The 20,912-nt window shown below is 39.6% G+C and overlaps 1 protein-coding gene across 1 annotated transcript in view; it reads left to right on the top strand.

Annotated features, from left to right (window-relative positions):
• The first annotated feature begins 591 nt into the window (after window positions 1-591).
• The window catches only part of hmcn1 (hemicentin 1), a 76,014-nt gene continuing 55,693 nt past the window's right edge, over window positions 592-20,912 (top strand). The window contains 6 exon segments of the mRNA XM_063891957.1: window positions 592-883; window positions 16,179-16,249; window positions 17,952-18,110; window positions 18,197-18,319; window positions 19,174-19,345; window positions 20,438-20,544. Coding sequence (XP_063748027.1) covers window positions 628-883; window positions 16,179-16,249; window positions 17,952-18,110; window positions 18,197-18,319; window positions 19,174-19,345; window positions 20,438-20,544 — 888 coding nt within the window. The 5' untranslated portion in view covers window positions 592-627.

Here is a 20,912-nt window from a genome sequence, read left to right on the forward strand (position 1 = left end):
TATGATAATTTGCATGCAATATCTTTGCATGTAATAACTTCAGGTTCCTTATTGACCCCCTCCACCAAAAAAAAATGATTTACATGAAAATTCAACACTATGTGCATTTACGACCTTACGTATTTGACCACGGGAAACATGGCAGTGCTGCAGCTCTTTGTGTAACGACGCAAAGAAAATTAGCCCCTCGATCCCTCAAATTCCCCCAAAGCATCTTGTCCAATCAGAGCAGCGCTATTATGCATAGGGTGGTCTGCGCCTTGAGACTTTCTGCCCAGCTGAGAGGTGGTCTTTGTATGACAGAGCTGATTGAACAAGGGCTCCTGACTCTGCAGACAACAGACGACAGGCACAGCTGCAGCTGCTGGGACTGCTTAGTTTAGTTCACAGAGAAGTGAGAGGCTGCGACTTGTGCTTAAAGAAACTGCAGAAGAAGAAGCGCACGGAAACTTGGAGGTTCCTGTATCCCGTTGTATTTGGCTGTTTCCCTTTATTAATTGTTCCCAATGCGTTTCAGTCCATTTTTAAGAGCCTGATGTCTCTACATTTATCTAGAGACCTACCTTAAGGTTCGCATTGGTCAGAAGAACATATAGAACTTTGCTTGAGAAGCATCTTGGATCTGAAATGGGCAGCAGACTACTGTGGCTGTCCCTTTCGCTGTCAGTGGCGTTTTTGGCCGGACAAGACACAGGGTCCACGGCCACAAAGGAGGACATCCCGGAGGGTGCATCCACCCTGGCATTTGTCTTCGATGTTACCGGCTCCATGTACGACGACCTGGTGCAGGTCATCGAGGGCGCGTCCAAGATTTTGGAAACATCTCTGAACAGACCGAAGAAAACTCTGTATAATTTTGCCCTGGTCCCCTTCCACGATCCAGGTAATTATGTGGTGTAAAAGTATATTTCTGTCACTTTTTAACCCATGACATTTGTAGTTTTTTGCAAAACGTCTGATCACTTTCGGGATTATTTGGAGTTTACACTGCTGTTAGAAAAAAAGCACACAGAAAGTGAGAAATGTGATAGTTTGCTCACAATCCGCCCTTTGAATGCCTAATGTTCCTCACACCTCCAGAGGAAGGACTCTGGGGGATTTTGTCTGAGCACACAGATGTTCAGCCTGGCGGTCACTATCATTAGCATTCCGCCAGGGTTAGTGTGAGGCTTTAAGTTTGCAATGCAGCTTGATGATTATTACCACCCCTGGGTGCTCTCTCATTCTCAGCAGCTAACAATGCCTAGAATATATATAATTGGGCTATTTAACAGTAACCCTGGCTTGTAGGTCAGAGGTGCAGGCGAACTGTTATGTGAAATAAGAACTTCTAATCAATTAGTGTTAAATACTCAGGACTCACATTTTAATTCAAATGGATCCCTCATTGACAGTGCTATGGGAGTATGTCATTGCAAACAAAGCAATTGGAGAACATACATTCAATGTGTCAATGTACAAATGTATCCTTACCCACACAACCACAACTTCACTGGAGCTAGCGTTTGAAGTCTGAACATTTTAGTGATGGAGAGAATTTGTTTAAGGATTTTAAAGTCCCTTTAATTACTATTTTCTGAGACGGTGGAGAGGTCACTTACCTGCTTGCAAAAGCACCAAATCCTGCTGTGATGGGTTTAAGGTGAAACGTTTGACGTCAACCTGTGCAAAAATGCTCCATTAACAGCATGAGCAAAGAGGTCACGCTCAAGTGTGTACGAGTGTAAGAGATGAGATAAACCTTACATTTGAAGCGTTACAGCAGCAAAGTTTATAGTGGGTTGCATCAGTTTAAAAAAGAAGATACAAGTACAGGAGAACTCTTTCTACAGAAACACCCCTTTGGATAATCCTTATAGAGGTCAACAGAAACAGAGAGCAGCAGACTGTGTTTGTTGCTCTAAAGTCTATAGTCTAAACGCAGGTTATAACCTTCTACAAATACTTCTTACCAGGGACACTTGTGGTATATGTGTAATATCCTGCCAAAATATTATTTAAGACTTTTCATATGTTTCCCCCTCACTACTTCATGGTATATATATTTCAAATGGACTTGGTTTAACTTCAATACACTCCATAGAGAAAAAAACAAGATGAATCGACAGAGATGATGTGTAGAAGACACACAGATTCCTTTTCCAGATGTTTGCTCTCCCCTGCTGAATTTCAGCATGTCACAAATTCTTATGGAGCTCAATACTTTATTCATAGATTCTGTGCCTACAATAATAATTATTCTAAGAGTAAGAAATATGATCAGAATGCACAACTGTAACATTGGTGAATTCATCATCATGTGCCTCAAGAGCGAAATATAAATCTTTGATCATTAGCCGGTGATTAAAAAGCTGTCATGTATTGTATCTTGGACAAAGCAAAAGTAGTGAAAGAATACTTGATACTTACTTGATACTTGATTCATTGCAGTTTTTCACTTCTGTCACTAGGAAGTAATATACTATTCTCTTCTTACAGTAAACAGTAACGGCTTGATTCAGTAATTCAAAGTTGACTTCTCTTTGTCTTTGTCCCTCACAACCAAGTGATTTCGTTTGCTTCTTAAAATGTTTACGAGGATGTCAGAATGTGTTTTCCAAAACCCCCAGGGGAATAAAGGAATGATTAGCAAAGCACACTGCAAGCAAGGGTAGCTGAACATTTCCCCAAATGTTGTTCTGTCTCACTTTTTGTCCTTCTGCAAAAGATCCCAGACCCTCAAAGAGCATTCGTTTTGTTTTCCTAGGAATTTTTTATAGGGTTTGTTTCATTCTGACACATATCCAATTCCTCCACTTTACATCCGAACCGGTGCGATAACGCAGTCCCTCCTGTTTGATTTGGCTTCTTTTAAATCAGAGGCCGGAGCTTCCCCTTTATTTACACTGCAATCTGACACAGTAAACATTAGAGAGTTTGTTTGTGTATCTGTGTTTCCCTCTGCTTGTGTGTGTGGGTGCTTGTCTGTGTGTGTGAAGCAAGAGTGTCAGGACGATGCCTGGATATTGGGGTCAGGCTTGTGTGGGAAGATCAGTCAGGAAGCCTCCCCCCTTTCCTCCATCCTGCAGGGAGAGAAAGAAAGCAAGAGGATACTTCACAAGTAATTTTACTGGGGCACAGAGGTTGTGTGTTCAGCACTGCAGTCTGAAAGCATGGCAATGAATCAATGGTAGGGTTGATTGTCATCATTTCATACCCTTAGTTACTTTTCAAAATAACATTACTTTATGATTCTCTTTAAATATCACAAAGAACTGTTCATAAATATATATATATATATATATATATATATATATATATATATATATATATATATATATATATATATATATATATATATATATATGGATAATTTTTTGGAAAGTTTACAACCAAATAAACTTTATTTCACAACACTGTTACCATTACCAAGACAGGACATGCTGCATTTATCCAAGAATTTATGTTAAATTGTGCAATTCTCCAATTAACCATATAACAAGACAATCTACAAGGTGTGAAGAATGTGTCGTAATGAGCTGGCGTGAAATAAAGTGTGTGTGTGTGTGTGTGTGTGTGTGTGTGTGTGTGTGTGTGTGTGTGTGTGTGTGTGTGTGTGTGTGTGTGTGTGTGTGTGTGTGTGTGTGTGTGTGTGTGTGTGTGTGTGTGTGTGTGTGTGTGTGTGTGTGTGTGTGTGTGTGGTGTTCAGGTTTCCAAAGATTAGTTTCCAGTGCCCTCAGAGGTTTTAAGTTCTTCGTGGCTCTGCTGACGTACTTACACACGTGCTCGTCGTTGTAAATACTACCTTACTGTGAGAGGGTGTGTTTGTGTCTCTTTACGTTCATGCTTGTGTGAGTGTTTAATTAGCAACGTTTGAGCGAGTCAGAAACCTGAGCCTTGGGTCTGTGATTCTTTTTTGTTGTGTTAGCTGTTTACTTTACGGATTTTAAGATAACTATAGGGTTGTTGTTGTTGTTGTTTGTTCTGGCTCAGTCCTTTAATTTGAAGGTGATTGCATCCATATCAAAGTGGCATTCTTCATATTTCTCCAAATTGGTTTGCAGTGGTGTGCAATTTTAATTGCCAGAAGGCAAAGGACTAATCAGCCTAAACTTAAATAAGTCATTTAATATTTTGAGGTAAGCCATTGCACTTTTCTTTATTTTTAGTTGTTTTTCATTTGCATTCTCCTCTACAGGATACTAATTTCTAGTGATAACAATGGACGTGTACACTCTCAGAATCTCTTAGAGCTAAAGGCAGGGGTTCGGAAAATGTGCGCTCTTACCCTCTTGACAAAGATTTTGACTTCCTAAGGCTTATATAACAGCCTAGGCAATGCATTTGTTACTTGGCTCCTTTATTTAAGAGTATTTTTCAACTGATTATGTAGTTTCATTTATGATTTAGGTTTGATGTCGATCATTAAGTCATAAAAGTTCACAATTTTTCCTTGAGGGCATTCATAGCAAAACCAACTGTATTTCCATCCTAAAACTTTTCGATTGTACTGGATGTGTTCAAAGAAAGGCACAAGGAATGGTACAAGCCAAACAGAGAGACACTAACTGGGTGATATCAGGCCAAGATCATCTAGCTTACACAAAGAAATTCAGACCCAGATTGGGACTTCAATCACTGATGTCTTTGTCTTTAATTTAATTGCTATCAAGTGGTTGTTTCAGCATTGAGTTCTGTAGATTGGTTGATGGCCTGCCTTGCAACCCTTCTCTAGCAAGTAAACTTTAGTTAGAAGGAGCTGGACCAAAGCTCTGGGTGTGGTGTGATGAGAGAAGATGACGGGATTGCTTCTTCCTTCTCTGACTGATCAAAGGCACTCATCTCAGAGTTCTCTTTGTTGGTGCTCTGCGTCTTCTTCCATCATCCCCTTTTCCCTTTGTTTCCTTCTTTCCAGAACAGCAGTTTTCTGAACTTCCCCGCCCTTGTGAGATTACAAGGAGCCTGCGTTTAGCTGGACACAGTCAATAATGATGCTATTAGGCAGGAATGCCAAAAGAGAGAGGTGGAGGTTTTTGGAGAATTAGAGGAGGATAGAGGAGTGTGGCAGACTACAATGTGTGTCTGTGTGTTTCAAGTTGTAATAGACCTGCCCTAGAATATTAAAATGGCCTTTAATTTTTTGGACTGTACATGCAGTACAGCCCCGAGGTGCTCTTAGTGCTGTAGTTTTAACTCTATTTAGCTTTGTAATTGGTGCTCAGCAGTTTATCCCCTTTCATCTTGGAAGGCAGCACATACCTGAGCGCTGCTTCAGGAACACCTTGAATGTTGCCCATTCGGTTCCCGGTTAACAAATGTATGTATGTATGACAGATTAAGAGACTCCAAGGCTATTATGAATAAAGGATGTTGCTGGTTTGGTCGCAGGTAGTGGACCTTTGGAAGCAGGGTTTGACCTGAATGACCCATCTGTCAAAAGTTTCTGTTACTTTGTACTCTCTACCACGTTGGGTTTGTTTCCCTTCAGGCTGTGGATTTGTTTTTTTAACAGCTGTTGAATTCTGAGCTTCATCCTGAGGTCCTGAGGGTGCCTGTGCCCCGGTCATGAACTTCAAGGCTCTTTGACATCACTATCTGGGCAATCATCAATATTGTCTTGACCTTTTGTTGATCGCTTTTTTGTTTGTTTTCCAGCATCTCCCACGGCATGTTAGACTGCAGTAGTGAAAAGGTAGAGGAATAGACTCGGTACTTTTATAGGACTCTTAGCTGTAGGGTGAACAAATTGAGATTCATGGATGGTAGTGAATTGAGACTTAATTGAGATAGAAAGAAAGAATAGGAGGAGGTTAATGCAATAAAATTAAACATGTTTTTCCTCTTACCAGACAGAAAGTTGATTATATGACAGCATTGTAGACAATGGGAACACTTTGGCATTCCTTTAAATGATGGCACTCTGTTGGTACCAACTCAAACATTCAACTTGGCTCAACTTCTGCCACAGTACAATTGGAAGTGGAAGATTGGCATCTTTTTATGGCAATTTCTTTGAGAATAGGACTGAGGATTGATAGTGATGTCTTTCCAGACTAATAACATCATGTCTCGTAGTATAATAGTCCATTGTGTAGTGTTTTGGTGTTGGATTATATTTCTTCATCTCACTAGCACCTGAAACGACACGCTGCCAAAATTCTCATTTTAGATTACACGCTAACAAAGAACAATCATTTAAAGGCTATTCATTCTGTGTCACAAACGTACGTTTTACTGCCTGTCTCAGATGTGTTCTGGGGCAGACATGTCTACCTGACCTATCCCTAACTCTTACCATGTGTCCACTGGCAGCCAGTCGCTCCATATCCATTGATCTAAAAGAGCTGATCACAGGGGCAGGTCAGGTGATTTTGATAACAGTTGCAGTGGCTCAAAAAGGCTTGACTCACATATCGTGTTCAGAATTATATGTCTAATATAATTATCAATCACATACTGAGCTGTTTAACGCTTCTATAACAAAATCTTTGGCAGATTCGATGATTTTGTTGTTTTACATCATACTTTTGAGGGCCTTGAGGATTAATTTGGAACAGATTCTTATGTCAGGGTTGAACTTTCGCATGGATCGGTATGGCATGAGCTCACTTTCTTTACTGTGTAAGCTGTTTATGTACATTTTAGTGGAAACACATGTAAGGATTCAGTGGATTGCCTAGTTTAGTGTCATTTACTGTCAAACCTTTAATACTAGAGTGTTGTGCTTCTTTCCGTAGAAACGATCAGTCAGACAACAAATGTTTTTAGTTATTCTGTATTCACCACACACAGGCGTTTATTAGCTTTATGATTCTCATGCAAATGTCATGTTAAGACCAAAGGAGAGGTTAAGGAGTGTGAATATTGGAGGTACATACTGTATGTCACTGTGCCAGGGACATATCCTTAAATGAATACTAATGTTCTTCTACTTTTGTTGGTTACGTAGATAGGAAACTGTTTGTTAACACGTTCTCCACTTTATAAGGTGATAATCTGTTAGTGTTGTTGCCAGAAATGTTCGTTTTTGTTGCGTTAATCAAATTCTGTCTACTATGCCAGCTTTGTTACGCAGACATTATGCCTTGTAAAAGTTATATGGTCTTATTATCACAGGACGATACATGAGCAGGAGGATTATAGTGACAGTGTGTACTAGATGAGCTCATTAGCTGCTGTAGAAGAAGACTCAGTCTTGGCTTGCTGGCGGTTTTGGCCGTGAGACAAATCTCTACGATGCTTTCTGGGTATGCAAGAAAACAATGATCCTTTTAGGTCATCCTTTTATTTATATCTTCCAGACAAACCTGAAGCACTTACTGGAAGGCTGCACAACTGGTAACCTGTCTATGAGTCTGCACAGCTTAAAGCTAGAAACAAGGGATTGAAGTAGAAGGAAAACCACTAGGTGTCTAAAATGTTTCAGTGACATGGAGGCTTGTGTAGTTTTTAATTGAGGCAAATGTGTCTGAACCAGATAAGTTTTTTTCTTTTAAATCTGAATTACAGGCTGCAAGGCTGAAGGTCAGGCTCTCAGTGCTCTCTGCCCTATGCCTGCTGTTGCGGAAGTCATGTACCATGAAGACCGGCTCAGAGCAGTGTTTTTCAAAAATGTTTTCCCAAACACACTTTTTATGTTTCCAAAATTCTAATGTACATAATGCACTTAAAAGATACACAAAAAAATAATGCACGTTTAACTCAGTTGTCCCTCTCAATGCAGTATCATTGTGTGTGAAACCTGAGCTATTTTTGAGGAACTTGGTTTTCTATTTCAACCTAATCACACATCCTGAGCTCATGGTCATCTGAATCTCAAAAGACTTGAGTAACCCTCTTTTATAATCATCTATAAGAATTGATCACAATGCACAGCACTTCTGAAGTCGCTTTTGTGGCACGCTGGCTGAAACCAGTCCCTCAGACATCTGAGTGTGCATCTGTGTGTGGTCGGCAGTGCTGATCTGCTCAGCAAGCACAATTAGAATTCCCTCAGTCAAACAAAAGAAGCACATAAAATAGAAAACACCACCCAGTTCCTTGGGAGCACCCTGGGATTTACCATCACTAATAAAATAATGAGTAATGAGCTTTAAAATGTTGTGGTTAAAATGTTGAGGTTGCAATTTTATTGAAAGTATTCTGCCTGAAGAGAGAATTATAGAATCACCCTCAGCCAAGTCTTAAGGTTTTGGCTTGTGTTACTATGGAGACTATTTGTAGATCGTCACAACGTTCTCTGTGTGTTTGCTCCAGTTTTTACCCTTTCAGTTAGAGGCATTTAGAGGCTTAACTCTTTCCGATGTCTCTCTAAGCCACAGCTTTGTCTTTTTTATCCTCTTTTCCAGTCCTCCCGCTCCTCCCTAATATGTTGTCAAGGCAATAAAATGAGTATCTGCCCTACCTCTTTGCTGTGATGCGTTATGGTAAAGGGAGATGTTGCACAACACTACCCTTCAGAGGTTGGGGCAGGTTTGTTATCAGTTTGTTTTTGTAAGCTGTTCTTTTATTGGTTAAAAGATTCCACTATGACTTATGATTATGCCTTGTGTGTTTTAGAGTTTAACATTTTTTACGGGTGAAGATGTCAAAGACCGTTACAAAAGATTTATCAGAGCTTGACCCAGAAACCCCAAAAGTCAAGACCAGACCATTCACAATCAGGCAAGGTCTAAAGTCAACCATGAAGACAAGGTCAGACAGGCTTTCGAAAATTATAACTCTTTCGGTATTCTTTGACTCATGTCAAGAAACACATACATGTCATCACTACCAAAGCCACCAGGTGCCTTTACAGCCCCATATAACACATTTAACTGAGAGGCCCTTGCAATCTTTTCTGCATAATGGCATACTCAATAGCACATGATACCACATCGGTTTAAAAAAAGCTGCAGACCATAGTTTGGTCAGAGAATTGTCAAAGATGTGACACAAATCATTAATTGACATCAGAAAGACATTTTTAGAAATGAATAGGCGTACAGGAAACCAGGGGCTGCTGTTTAAAATGAACTGAGTAATAGTATGTGGATGAGTTTGAGAATAGTAACTGTACAATAATATGGTGGAAACTTATTTGGGAATTAAACACAAACAAATGATTTGATTGGGAATTTCAAACTTTTCCCTTAAAGCAAAATACCCCATACATACATTCCTGGAGATCTGCCTGATTGTCTTCATGTACCAAAATATATACGTATTTTCAACCTGTCCAGTAACAAAATATATCTTCATAAACACATGGCTCCAACTCCAACTCCAATGCACCAACGTAACCTGTATGGCGTTGGTCATGTAATTATTATCATGAAGTTTGAAAAAATATTTTTAAATGTTTAAAACTATTTTATGAATATATTAGTGCATTGCAGTCTATTACACATTTCTATTATTGTTATTGTCAGCCCTCCTGACCCAAAAAATAAAGAAGGACATCATTATTTGTGTAAAAGAGACATTAGTCAAATTAAATGTATAAAGTTGGACAAACTTGCTTTTAAACTTTCAACAAGGTGATAGGGGACAGGATAATAAATATGTTACTTCATGATGCATATACAAAACAAATGTAGTGCCCTACTAAATTCTGTTTACATTTTCATTTATAAAGAAATGAAAAGGGTTATACATGTGTTTGACATGTCGTTTTGTTTCGTCACCAAGTTACAAGAAGAGTACATTCAGTGTCAGTTATTCGTTAAGTTGTCATATTTCCTATGTTTTAGAAGTCCTTGAACTTCACATTTGTATTGGTTGGTAGAGGTGTCAGAGTTCAGTGTTCTAACCTACTGGGTTTGAGAAGACGGGGGAGTTATGTCGGAGAGGCGCGAAAAGGAGAGAGAGGCAAAGTACGGAGAAGTTAAGACCGGAGGAAAACGATTTTATTTATTTTGGGTTACTAATCTTAAAAATAAGCTATAAGTACTGTTGTGTGTTTGAGTGCCTGGGAGAAGAGCGTGGAACCCATTTGGTGACAAATTCACAAGACTATGCAAAACTGCGAGACTGTATGCTAACTGTAGCAACGGCTAAGTTAGCTTTATGTTTAGCTGCGTTGTCAGGAGTCCGGGTTTATTGTTTTAGAAGTTGAACAGTATAGACGTTATCTTAAGAGACTCGTGTGCCTGCCTGCTGTAGGAGACCTATTTAGTTTTGTTTATTCCCAAGAGGGAATATGTGTGACAGAAGAAGGACATTGGGCCAACAGGAGGACTAGGCGGGATTGTTTCATCGGGGAGATGCGTCTAAGGATCGGCCGTGTGGAGGGAATATGAGCTCCCAATATAAACTTTGATAAACCAATTCATATTTGAAGTGTACATCAATGGTACACATCATACACATGAGCTTGGTAAAACAAAAAAAAGCAGAAATGTCCTGTTTGGGAATAAAAGACTTAATAGTTAATGAAGTTATTAGTTAACATTATAAATAAAAGGTCAGCAATTATGACAGAAATCATTTGAATGAAGTGCTGCACATGTTTGCATACAGTGTTAGGAGACCTATTTAGTTTTGTTTATTCCCAAGAGGGAATATGTGTGACAGAAGAAGGACATTGGGCCAACAGGAGGACTAGGCGGGATTGTTTCATCGGGGAGATGCGTCTAAGGATCGGCCGTGTGGAGGGAATATGAGCTCCCAATATAAACTTTGATAAACCAATTCATATTTGAAGTGTACATCAATGGTACACATCATACAGATGCATTTCTTTATTCAGAATTGTATTTATTATTACTTTTGAACCACCCACAGATTGATATAGACAGGTACACTCTTAAACATAGGAGTCTTCTATTTGCGGCAAGGTTTCCATGTTGCCTGGGTGGCATGAACGACTTTACCACAGAACTACACACATGACACACACGTAATTAAAACGTTTATTGGTTTGCATCCTTTTCTCTGTTCTGTCTCTGTCACAATACTGTTATCAAGCCAGCAGGATGAGTGGAGGGTTTGGAGCTGTCTCGGGATCACGCTATCCATCAGGCCATCCATATGGGAGGGATTACATGCCTCTTTATGGTTTGTGCGTCCATAGGGTTTTACTTTATGTTTATGTGTGAAAGGCTTTGTGGGATATTTGAAAATCGTGAGTGCCATTATTAGAGGTCTGTGGGTTTGGGGCACATTTACCCGAGACACATCCAATTGTGTAAAATAAAGTGAAACAAGAGCCAGCCAGCAGCTCACAGAGTTTAGCTGCCTGGTGGTCCGGCTCTGTCTCTCCATTGGTTTCCAACACAAGTTCAGTTTGTGGTGGTTTGAAATGAAGCCTGTCGTCAGCTTTGTCGCTCTGGGCTAAACCTCCATCATTACATGGCAGCTGTTGAAGTCAAGCAGGTTAAAAGAGCAAGGCCAAGTAAGAAAAGAGGGCGACACATAGTAAGGCACAGTAATAAGGGACCGAAAGAAAATTGTGAGACAGAAAATACAGAACCAAGACTGAGCACGGGTTTTGTGGCCTGGTGACTGATTTGCAATCCAATCTCCAGGAATATTGGCAGTCTGTGATGCATTGCAGACAATATACCCAACAGACGGCTGACAGGAAATGGAAATCTGTAAACTGTACCCTGTCCACACAATTTTCTGCTAAGACAAATGTTGAATACATTATTAAATGATCTCAGACCTTATACAGCTAAAACAGCAGAAGAATAGTCAAATGTGTATGGGCTTGGTGGGATGAAATGACATGTTTTTATTGTATTTTGGTGTGTTCTGTACGTTGTAGTGAGGGCATGGCTGTGGCACTGTTAACAGCAGACATAACAACAGTATTTTTAGAGTTTGTTCTCTTGTGAGAGGAATAATAACCAATTGTGATAACTGTGCTTTCCCACTTTAAGTAAGCAACACATGAGCTTGGTAAAACAAAAAAAAGCAGAAATGTCCTGTTTGGGAATAAAAGACTTAATAGTTAATGAAGTTATTAGTTAACATTATAAATAAAAGGTCAGCAATTATGACAGAAATCATTTGAATGAAGTGCTGCACATGTTTGCATACAGTGTTAGGAGACCTATTTAGTTTTGTTTATTCCCAAGAGGGAATATGTGTGCACTCTATTAAGAGTGATGGCTGCTCATAATGAGGTAATTTAATAGCATAACGTCTTTAACCTTTTATCCACAAATCATTTGTAAGTGTGTTCATTTCTGACAATGGTGTAAATGGACTTGCATGCCTTACCTCACATACAGTATGTGTCTAAAAACATGTAGGCTAACCCTAACCCTTTTTATGCAGCACATTTGGTGCTGGACACACTCCTTACTGCGCCAAACTAATAGCACTGTGTGCTGTTTCACATGTGTTTTCTCAGTTGAGCTGATTAAGTGAATTATGCCTCAAAGCTGACGGACAGAATTACAGCCACTCTCTTTCTGGCAGATTTTACCCTGAGTCAGCAGAATGACAGAAAGCACTGTGTGTTTACAGCATGTGTTGCTGTTAAGTGCTGTAACAGCTACATGTTGTGTAACCTGTTGGGTTTCTTTGGACGGTGGGGGGGCCAAAGAACTTTCCTTACCCGACCATCTTTTCGTTAATACCATACATAGTGTGTTATTGAATCAGTTGCAAAAATTGTCATAATGGGTCTGTTTAGTTAGTTCTGGTATCTAAATGGTATGACTTGCTTGAAGTGATTATATCTGCACTTTCGTTGTTGTTCGGAGTTTGATTCTCTATGTTTTTTGGAGTTATTGTAAGTCGCTTTGGATAAAAGCTTCAGCCAAATAATATGAATTGTGTTTATCTGCCCCTGTAAATGGGGAAAAAAGATCACTGCCATTGAGACTGTTGCTACTGGTATTGATGAACAGAAGAGTGAGTTTAATGGTACTCTCGTTAGCTGTTGTTTACAGTACAGGTTTTCGGGATTTTTATAATATGGCTTTTTCAAACCAGGGTAATTGTCTCTTTGCCTTCAGGAATGAAAAAATGACAGTAGCCTAAGTGTAATTTCTGCCACTGCTGAACTAACTCCCAACTTTGGCAGAAGGTCTTGGAAGCACAGGGAATATAAAGACTAATCTTTTCCAAAGTGCTTCCTCTCATTGTCACAACTTTGAAGACATGTCAGTACGATGTCTCTTTCCATCACCTGTCATTTGGCAGCTTGCAAAGCTCTCCTGTCTTATGAATGGGTGCCAAAATCCCAAATGTATTTGGTTGGAAGACATAAACGGCTGTGACCTTCAATTGTATTGGCCTTGGGATTCCTTGCTGCTGATGTTCTGAGGAAAGAGAAACACTCCGTTACGAATTCGTGATTGATTCCCAGGAAAGTTACTTTAAGCCCGATGTCAGTGGAGGTAAGAGGGAGTTAGCCATTGGACAGATGCCCAGTATGTTCCATCCCATTAGACTTTCTGTCTGTGTTTAAGCTTGCATGTGATGTGCAGATGCGTCCTTTTACAGCCAGCATTACGGACGAATGCTGGTGGAATATCAAAGTGAGGGTATTTGTTTTGATCGTTTATTTCAAGTCCGTTTTTTGTTAACACACAACATATTATAAAAAACTGATGAGGTGCAGGTCTGTTCCTCTCTTTTGTTGTTCCCTCTTGTCAGACTTTAGAGCATTCTTTCTCACTGAGTTCATTCAGTTGGCCATGTTCATGCCACTTATGTGTTCTTTGTCATCACAGAAAGCATTACAACTATTTCCTGTGTGGCAACCAGAAAACAGCATTATGATTTCCATTTTGTGGGTAGCCATGTACGAGGACTACGCATCAGGTGTCCTCAAACATGTTTAATTTAGAATATTCAGGTGGTAAACAAGGAATAGTTAGTCTTCCTAAAAGGGTTCTGTTAGTTTTTTGGAAAAAAACAAGAGCTCCCTTGTCTTACACAAAATGCATGAGGTGGTCTTGGGAAAGGCACTTAACCCCTGGCTTTTCTTGTGGGAAGTTTTTGTTCACTGATGCTGTTTAGAGTTCATAAGTATTAGCTTTGGTTTTCCATGGTGTTGGTGCAAAAATGGTGGCTGTGGTTAGGATCAGCATTGCAAAATCGATCTAAAGAATACTTACAAAAGCCATGGGAACTTCTCCCATAAGGAAAGAGATGTCAGATTTTCCATTTCAGAAAAGTTTGGCTAGAGATTCATGTTCCATTCAGAGCGGCCAGACACATTTCCATGTTAGTTTAAAAAGCTCCTCTGATCGCAGCAAATGTTCCTTCACTCCACCTTGAGGATTTACAAGGATGCCAAAATGTGGGTCATTTGGAAAAATGATCTTGCCTCTTTGTGTATGTTATTATAGAAATTGAAGGTGCCTGTGGAGTGCTTTTCAAGAAGAAATGTGAAGTGATGCTCATTTAAAAAAGAAATAGAAAAGTCTTCTGATTCATCATTGCTTGTGGTGTAAAATTATGTCAAACTCAACAGCCTCAAATCTTTTACTTTAAAGACAGAAGGAAAATAAAAAGCTCTCAGCATTGAGTATGTTGAAAGAGTTTTGGCACTCTTCATAATTTAGCCCCTGGCCTCAAGACAAAGTTTAACGCTGTTGTAAAACAGTTCAACTTCAATATCCTTTTTGAAAAGTCAGGGGTCCTTTGTAATTGCCCTCTCTTCAACAAGGGAAACCTTGTTGCCCAATCTGCTTGCATGTGCAAAATTGAAGTATGTGTGTGTGGTTGTGTGTCTGTATGTTTGTGTGCGTATGTGTGTGTGCTTCGTGCAGTCCCTCATCAGGCTCATTCCACAGCACAGCTGCAGTGGCTGAAGTCACACAGTTTCACTCAAGAAGGGGCTTAGCAGCTCATTAAGGAGAAGAACAAAGTAAGTTGAGAAACACTGTCAGAGGCCATGTCGTCCCTATATAGAGGTGGGGGCTCTACTTTTATGGTAAAGTGGAATATGGCCCCACTTTGAAAAATCTAAAGCAGACTTTGAAATAACAACAATACAATACAATACATGAATACAATATTATTTTGTCTACAACCAAAGAAAACCAGCAACAGGATAGTTAGGTGGTCAATCAATAAGCACTTTTGTCTCCTCTATCTTCTTAATATCTAGTCTGATTGCATGTATATGATATCAGCTTTGGTGCATTGGTGACATAATGAATTGTAGGTCTTTTTTTTTAGTCAGTACAGATGTTCACATTTGCATTGTGGAGAGAGTCAGCAGCTTCAGGTTCCTTGGTGTTCGCCTCACTGAGGACCTGACTTGGACTCATCACACAAACACCATCACCAAAACAGCTCGACAGCGGCTGTTCTTCCTCTGCAGGCTGCGGAGGTTCAACATGGACCCCGGGATACTCTGCAACTGCACAAGTGCACCATAGAGATCATCCTGACCTTCTACAGGTGCACCATAGAGATCATCCTGACCTTCTACAGGTGCACCATAGAGATCATCCTGACCTTCTACAGGTGCACCATAGAGAGCATCCTGATCTTCTACAGGTGCACCATAGAGAGCATCCTGACCGGCTGCATCATGGCCTGGTACGGGAGTTGCACTGCCCTCAACTGTAAAGCTCTACAAAGTGGTAAAAATGCACAGCACATCACCAGGACGGAGCAGCCATCCATCGAGGACCTCTAAACCAAGCGATTCAGGAAGAAAGCCCAAAGGATTATCAAAGACCCCATCACCCTAGCAACAAACAGTCTGCTGCTGTCTGGCGGTACCGCAGCATCAGGACTTAAACCACCAGACTCAGAGACGGTTTCATCCCACAGGCCATAAGACTGCTAAACTCCTGCGTTTGCTCTATTTTTCTAGTTATTAAAATGTTGCATTGTTTGAGGAACTTGTGACCCACGTTTTTCATTACACAACTACACCGTAGCTGTGTAAATGAAATCTGTGAATCTGAATCTGTATTGACAAACATTTTAAGACTATAATTCCAACTTTCCTTGCCATTTCTGTTTGTATTTTTAATGTACAGTATCTGTATATAAGCATCTTTCTCACATTTCCTTGTCTTCCTTGCTCTGTTAGTTAAAGATAATTCCTTTCCGAAGTTTTCCTCACTGCAGTTTATGTTGTGACCTTTTAATCTGGTTTGGTCCACAACTGCCAAAAGCAATATTTGGCTAAGGACAAAAATGTAGGAAACAAAAATGCTTTCAGTTATTCATCTGATGCAGACTTCAGCCTGTGGCCCTATTAATCACACAGCCTATTTGTGTTGTTTCTTTTGCAGAGATTGGACCCGTAACGATCACAACAGACCCTAAGAAGTTCCAGTATGAGCTGAGAGAGCTGTACGTTCAGGTGTGTTCTGAGACCACATTCGTCCAAGGAAACAGCAGTAGTAGCCTGGATGCTATCGCTGTAGCATTAAGTACTTTGGCCTTGACCATTCAAGATATATGGGTGAAAAATGTATTAGCTGATTAAGACCAAACCAGATTGGTTAGTGTACAGTACATTGAATGCATTTCAAGCAACATTTCTTTCTCTTTATTTTTACAATATACTGTACTTGGTATGAATGTTCCTAGTTTTTTCCTTGTTCATATAGTGTAGCTATATGGCTTCAACTATCACACTTGGCATTGGTCATATGTTGCCCTTATGTTGCAAATCAAAAAACTTTTGGCCAAGTTAACTTGCCTTTCTGCACCATTACAAACAAATGTATAAACAAAAACATACAATGGCCAGACAGCTAAACAGAGTTCAAATGTTTGTGTAATCACTCTGAGAAAGAAAGGAAGCTGTGCTGAAACCCTTTTGTGTAGCAAAGCAGAAAAAATGCAAAGCTGGTTCTGTTCATGCCTAAGTATGTCAGAGAGATGGACGGACACGGACAGAGATAAGAAGCGCTCTGTCCTTTGAAGAAAAAATGTTGGCAAGTTTGTGTGCATCCTTGGCATGCGCTACGCTTAATCTTGTGTGCGAGCGTGTTGTGTGTAGGATGGAAGACATCCAGCTTCCTCTCACTAGCTGCTTCATTCCTAGGTCTGTTTTTCATCCCTTCACCTCTTCACCTGGACAACCCCTGAGGAAGTTTTAGGCCGAGAGCATGGAAAATATACATTGCACTTTTCTTGCAATGGAAATTCTTCGAGCATTGCTTTAATCTGGGAAAATATTAAGAAACACTTCATATTTTTAAGCCATATTTTTTATCAGGCTTAATGTGGGGGGTAGTGGGGTATTGTCTAGAGGGGCGATGTTAGGGTTCAGAGGAGACAGAGGATTCCTGTCTCTTCGCTCAACACTCCCCACGACCCTTGTTGTCCTAAATTGATGGGTCACTCCATTCCTGATGTTAAAGTTGGGTTGATGAATCCTAGCTGGTTATTGAACCCCTCATGTGTCTGTTGCAATATTGCAGACAACATTTGTTTTATACCCCAACAAATAAACATACAATCACATTGTTTTTTAGACTGTAGTATTATTGTCAGTATTATTGGACGATTTTGTAGGCATCTTATCTTTAAAACTACAAAGTTTATTGTCGCATTAAAGACAAAATGTTGGTGGTATTTATGTTATGGGTTTCTGATGAAAGGATGCAACTAAATTACCTGGAAATGACTCTCTTTTTATTTAACATTTTAATTGTGAATATACCATTTCTGAGTTTTCAAGTTTTTCAAAATAATAGTTTTACCTATAGTTTTAATCTTGAATAATAATCCAAGCCATTCATCAGCAATGCATCATCATTATATATGACATACACTTGATGGCAACTTTATTAAGTATCTGTATAATTTATTCCAATACAATTCAACTGTACTGCCATTAAATGTACTTGTATGATACTTCTGTAACTTTCAGTTTTTGTAGAAATGATCATTGTTCAAGTATATTTAATAACATGGCCATGCATTACCTTATACTGCATACTTTAACTAAGCTTATTTACAGTACAACTCAAAAGACTGTGTTAGATGCTCCCAAATCAATCATACATGGATACATGCACACCATTTTCTGATGAGATCCTTTTCTTCCTCAGGGAGGTGGGGATTGTCCAGAGATGAGCATTGGCGCCATTAAAATTGCTTTGGAGATATCTTTGCCAGGATCATTTATTTATGTCTTCACGGACGCCCGTTCCAAAGATTACAAGCTGACCCATGAAGTCCTGCAGCTCATTCAGCAGAAGCAGTCACAGGTTTGGATAACATTGCAATATACAGTATATTGTTCACAGATTTAGCGAGAAATAGCTTGAAGAGTTTTTTATGTATGTCTGTTTAGGTGGTGTTTGTGCTGACTGGGGACTGTGATGACAGGACTCATATCGGCTACAAGGCTTACGAGGAGATTGCCTCCACCAGCTCTGGGCAGGTTTTCCATCTAGACAAGAAGCAGGTCAATGAGGTAAGAGCATCACTGAACAAAAATTTGGAGCTGCACTTTTGTTCAAGAAGAACAATTTTCTGGTAATAGACATGCTTTGGTCACAGTATTTAAATTATTTCAGCTTGGCCTGGTTTCTACTCCTAAGCTGTGTAAATGAAATTGCAGTGGAAGGTTAGCTGAGAATGTCTGGAATCCAGATCAAATATGCAAGACTACATTTGATCAGTTAATGCAAACCGTGGTTCTTTTCTACGTTTCCAAGAAATGTAAATCAGCAGTCTAAGACCTAAAGTTTTAAGAAGTATTGCTGTTAAAGATACAATCTAAATCTGCATGACACTCATGTGCTCGTTAATCTTATTGTTTTGTTCACCATGGTTTTGTTTGTTTGTAGTGTTTTATTTTATTTATGACATTTGAGTGAATTTAACTGTTTTTCCCTCCGCACCAAGCTTTGCCCAGAGACTTTACATGTGCTGTGTGATATTACCATCACATCAGAAAAACCTTTTTTTTTACATATTTTGGGTTGGATCGCGTCTAGGTCAGGGTCTCACACAGTAGCTGTTCAGTTCTATATAGGTACAGGGGGGAAACGGGGGGGCAGGGCATGGGGGAATTTTAGAAACTTCCTGAAAAAAGCTTTGCACATGTTGAGGGGATGACCTTGTGTGCAGCTGAGGGTGGGTGTGTTTGTGTGTGTGCCTCTTTCAGTCTGCAGATTTATTGTATCAATTAAACTTAACTTCCTTAAATGTTATTTTCCTTTGTTTAACATTGTGTCTACAGCCTCTATACAATAATAGAGATGTGTTCATTTCACACCTTATAACTGATGTGTGTTTCCTGAATGTTCTCTCCCCTTGCTGTAGGTTCTGAAATGGGTGGAGGAGGCGGTGCAGTCATCCAAGGTCCACCTGCTGTCAACTGATCACGTTAGTGGGGCCAGCAACACTTGGCAGATGCCCTTTGACCCAAGCCTGAAGGAAGTCACTGTGGCCCTCAGTGGCCTAGCACCTAACATTGAGATAAAAAACCCTCAGGGTATGATATGTGTTACCATACATAAGCCCGATGGCCAGTCAAGATTATTCCTTTTTTAGATTGGTGTATGTTGTAGCAAATATGCTGTAGCAGGTAGACAAAGAAATAGAACCAACAGAACACAAATCATATGTTATGTTCATCATAAAATCCAGATCTCAACCCATATGAAAATCTTTTATTCATTTATCTTTGATTGTTTTTTGGCATTTGGCCCTTATTTGAAAAATGACAGGGTAGAAATAGTTGAAATAGAGGAACGGTTAAGACATGAATCAATGGTCCCAAAGGTGGAATCCAACCCCTTGGATGTTATATGGCATGTGCAGCCGCTCTCCATCTGAACATCTATAATGTAACACAGCGCTCCCACCACATTGTAATAACATCTGATGAAGAAATATTTTTTGAAAAAAGTATCTTCCTTTGCTCCAGTAAATCATTTTAAAGTGAAAGAGTTTATGACAAGCAGCAGAAGCAACTCTATGTACAAAAAGTGTCAGTCTTTTATATATAAAAATTAACCAAAAGAGTGACGACATTTAAAAAGGAAAGACCCCAACATTTAGTTCTAGCCCTTTCATACAAAGAATCCCTATAAAATAAAACTAAATGTAAACAGTTTACCAGAAACAGAGTGAGTGGTTATTCCCCCATTGTTAATGTTGTGTACATGAATATTGAAACAAAAGTTAAAATGCAGCTACATCCAGTATAGCTACAGTGGATTTTGAAAGCAGACAAACTATATGAAAGCCTAGTGTGAACTTAACAGAACTTAATGTCTTGGTGTTAGTCTCTCTAAATCAATGAGAAGCATTTGATAATCATACAGTAACATTTTACCATTTAGGGAGTGAAGAAGAAAGGAAATTGTAGAAGCTGAAATACAGTAGAGAGGAAGAGTAACAGTGAGTACTAAGGGGGAAAAAAATCTTTGTTATGGGACTGGGTGGATTCTATATGTTGACAACCAACGTTAAATATTTAAGATAACTTGAAAGCATCCTAGGAGTGTTAAGAATTGATTTGTTTCACTCAAGGCTGCAGGAAAGGTGAAAATATGTCTCAGTGTTAATGTTTGGCCTCCAGGGAAGATCGTGGGGAAGAGTGACGGCCTGACTGAGCTCCTGCACATTCCCAACTCCGCCAAAGTTGTCAACATCAAGGACCCAATGCCTGGGATGTGGTCTATCAAGGTAAAACAATTCTTTCAGGGATGTGTGTTAAATGACAGGCTTTTCCTTACAATTCCCAGAGCTGAGCTGTCTTTTTGAAAGACTTACTGCAAATAGTTCAGTAATGTAACCTTGAAATAAGGTCACAACTCACAACCCAGGAGGGAGCTGTGCACTTGAGGGCTGTTCTTAAATTGAATTACTGCAGTAGCATATCTGCATGTTAGGATACAGTGATATGTAATCAACATACCATGCATTATGTCTGGTGAAAGCATCTCTGAGCAAACATTAACATAATCAGAGAGACACTTTTGAACACTGAGACAGTTCTCAGGTAGATGAAGAAAAAGTATGTTCAGGGCCACGGCTGTCAACACGTGCGGCTA

Source organism: Eleginops maclovinus, chromosome 9, assembly GCF_036324505.1.
Source record: "Eleginops maclovinus isolate JMC-PN-2008 ecotype Puerto Natales chromosome 9, JC_Emac_rtc_rv5, whole genome shotgun sequence".
Taxonomy (NCBI): Eukaryota; Metazoa; Chordata; class Actinopteri; order Perciformes; family Eleginopidae; genus Eleginops; species Eleginops maclovinus.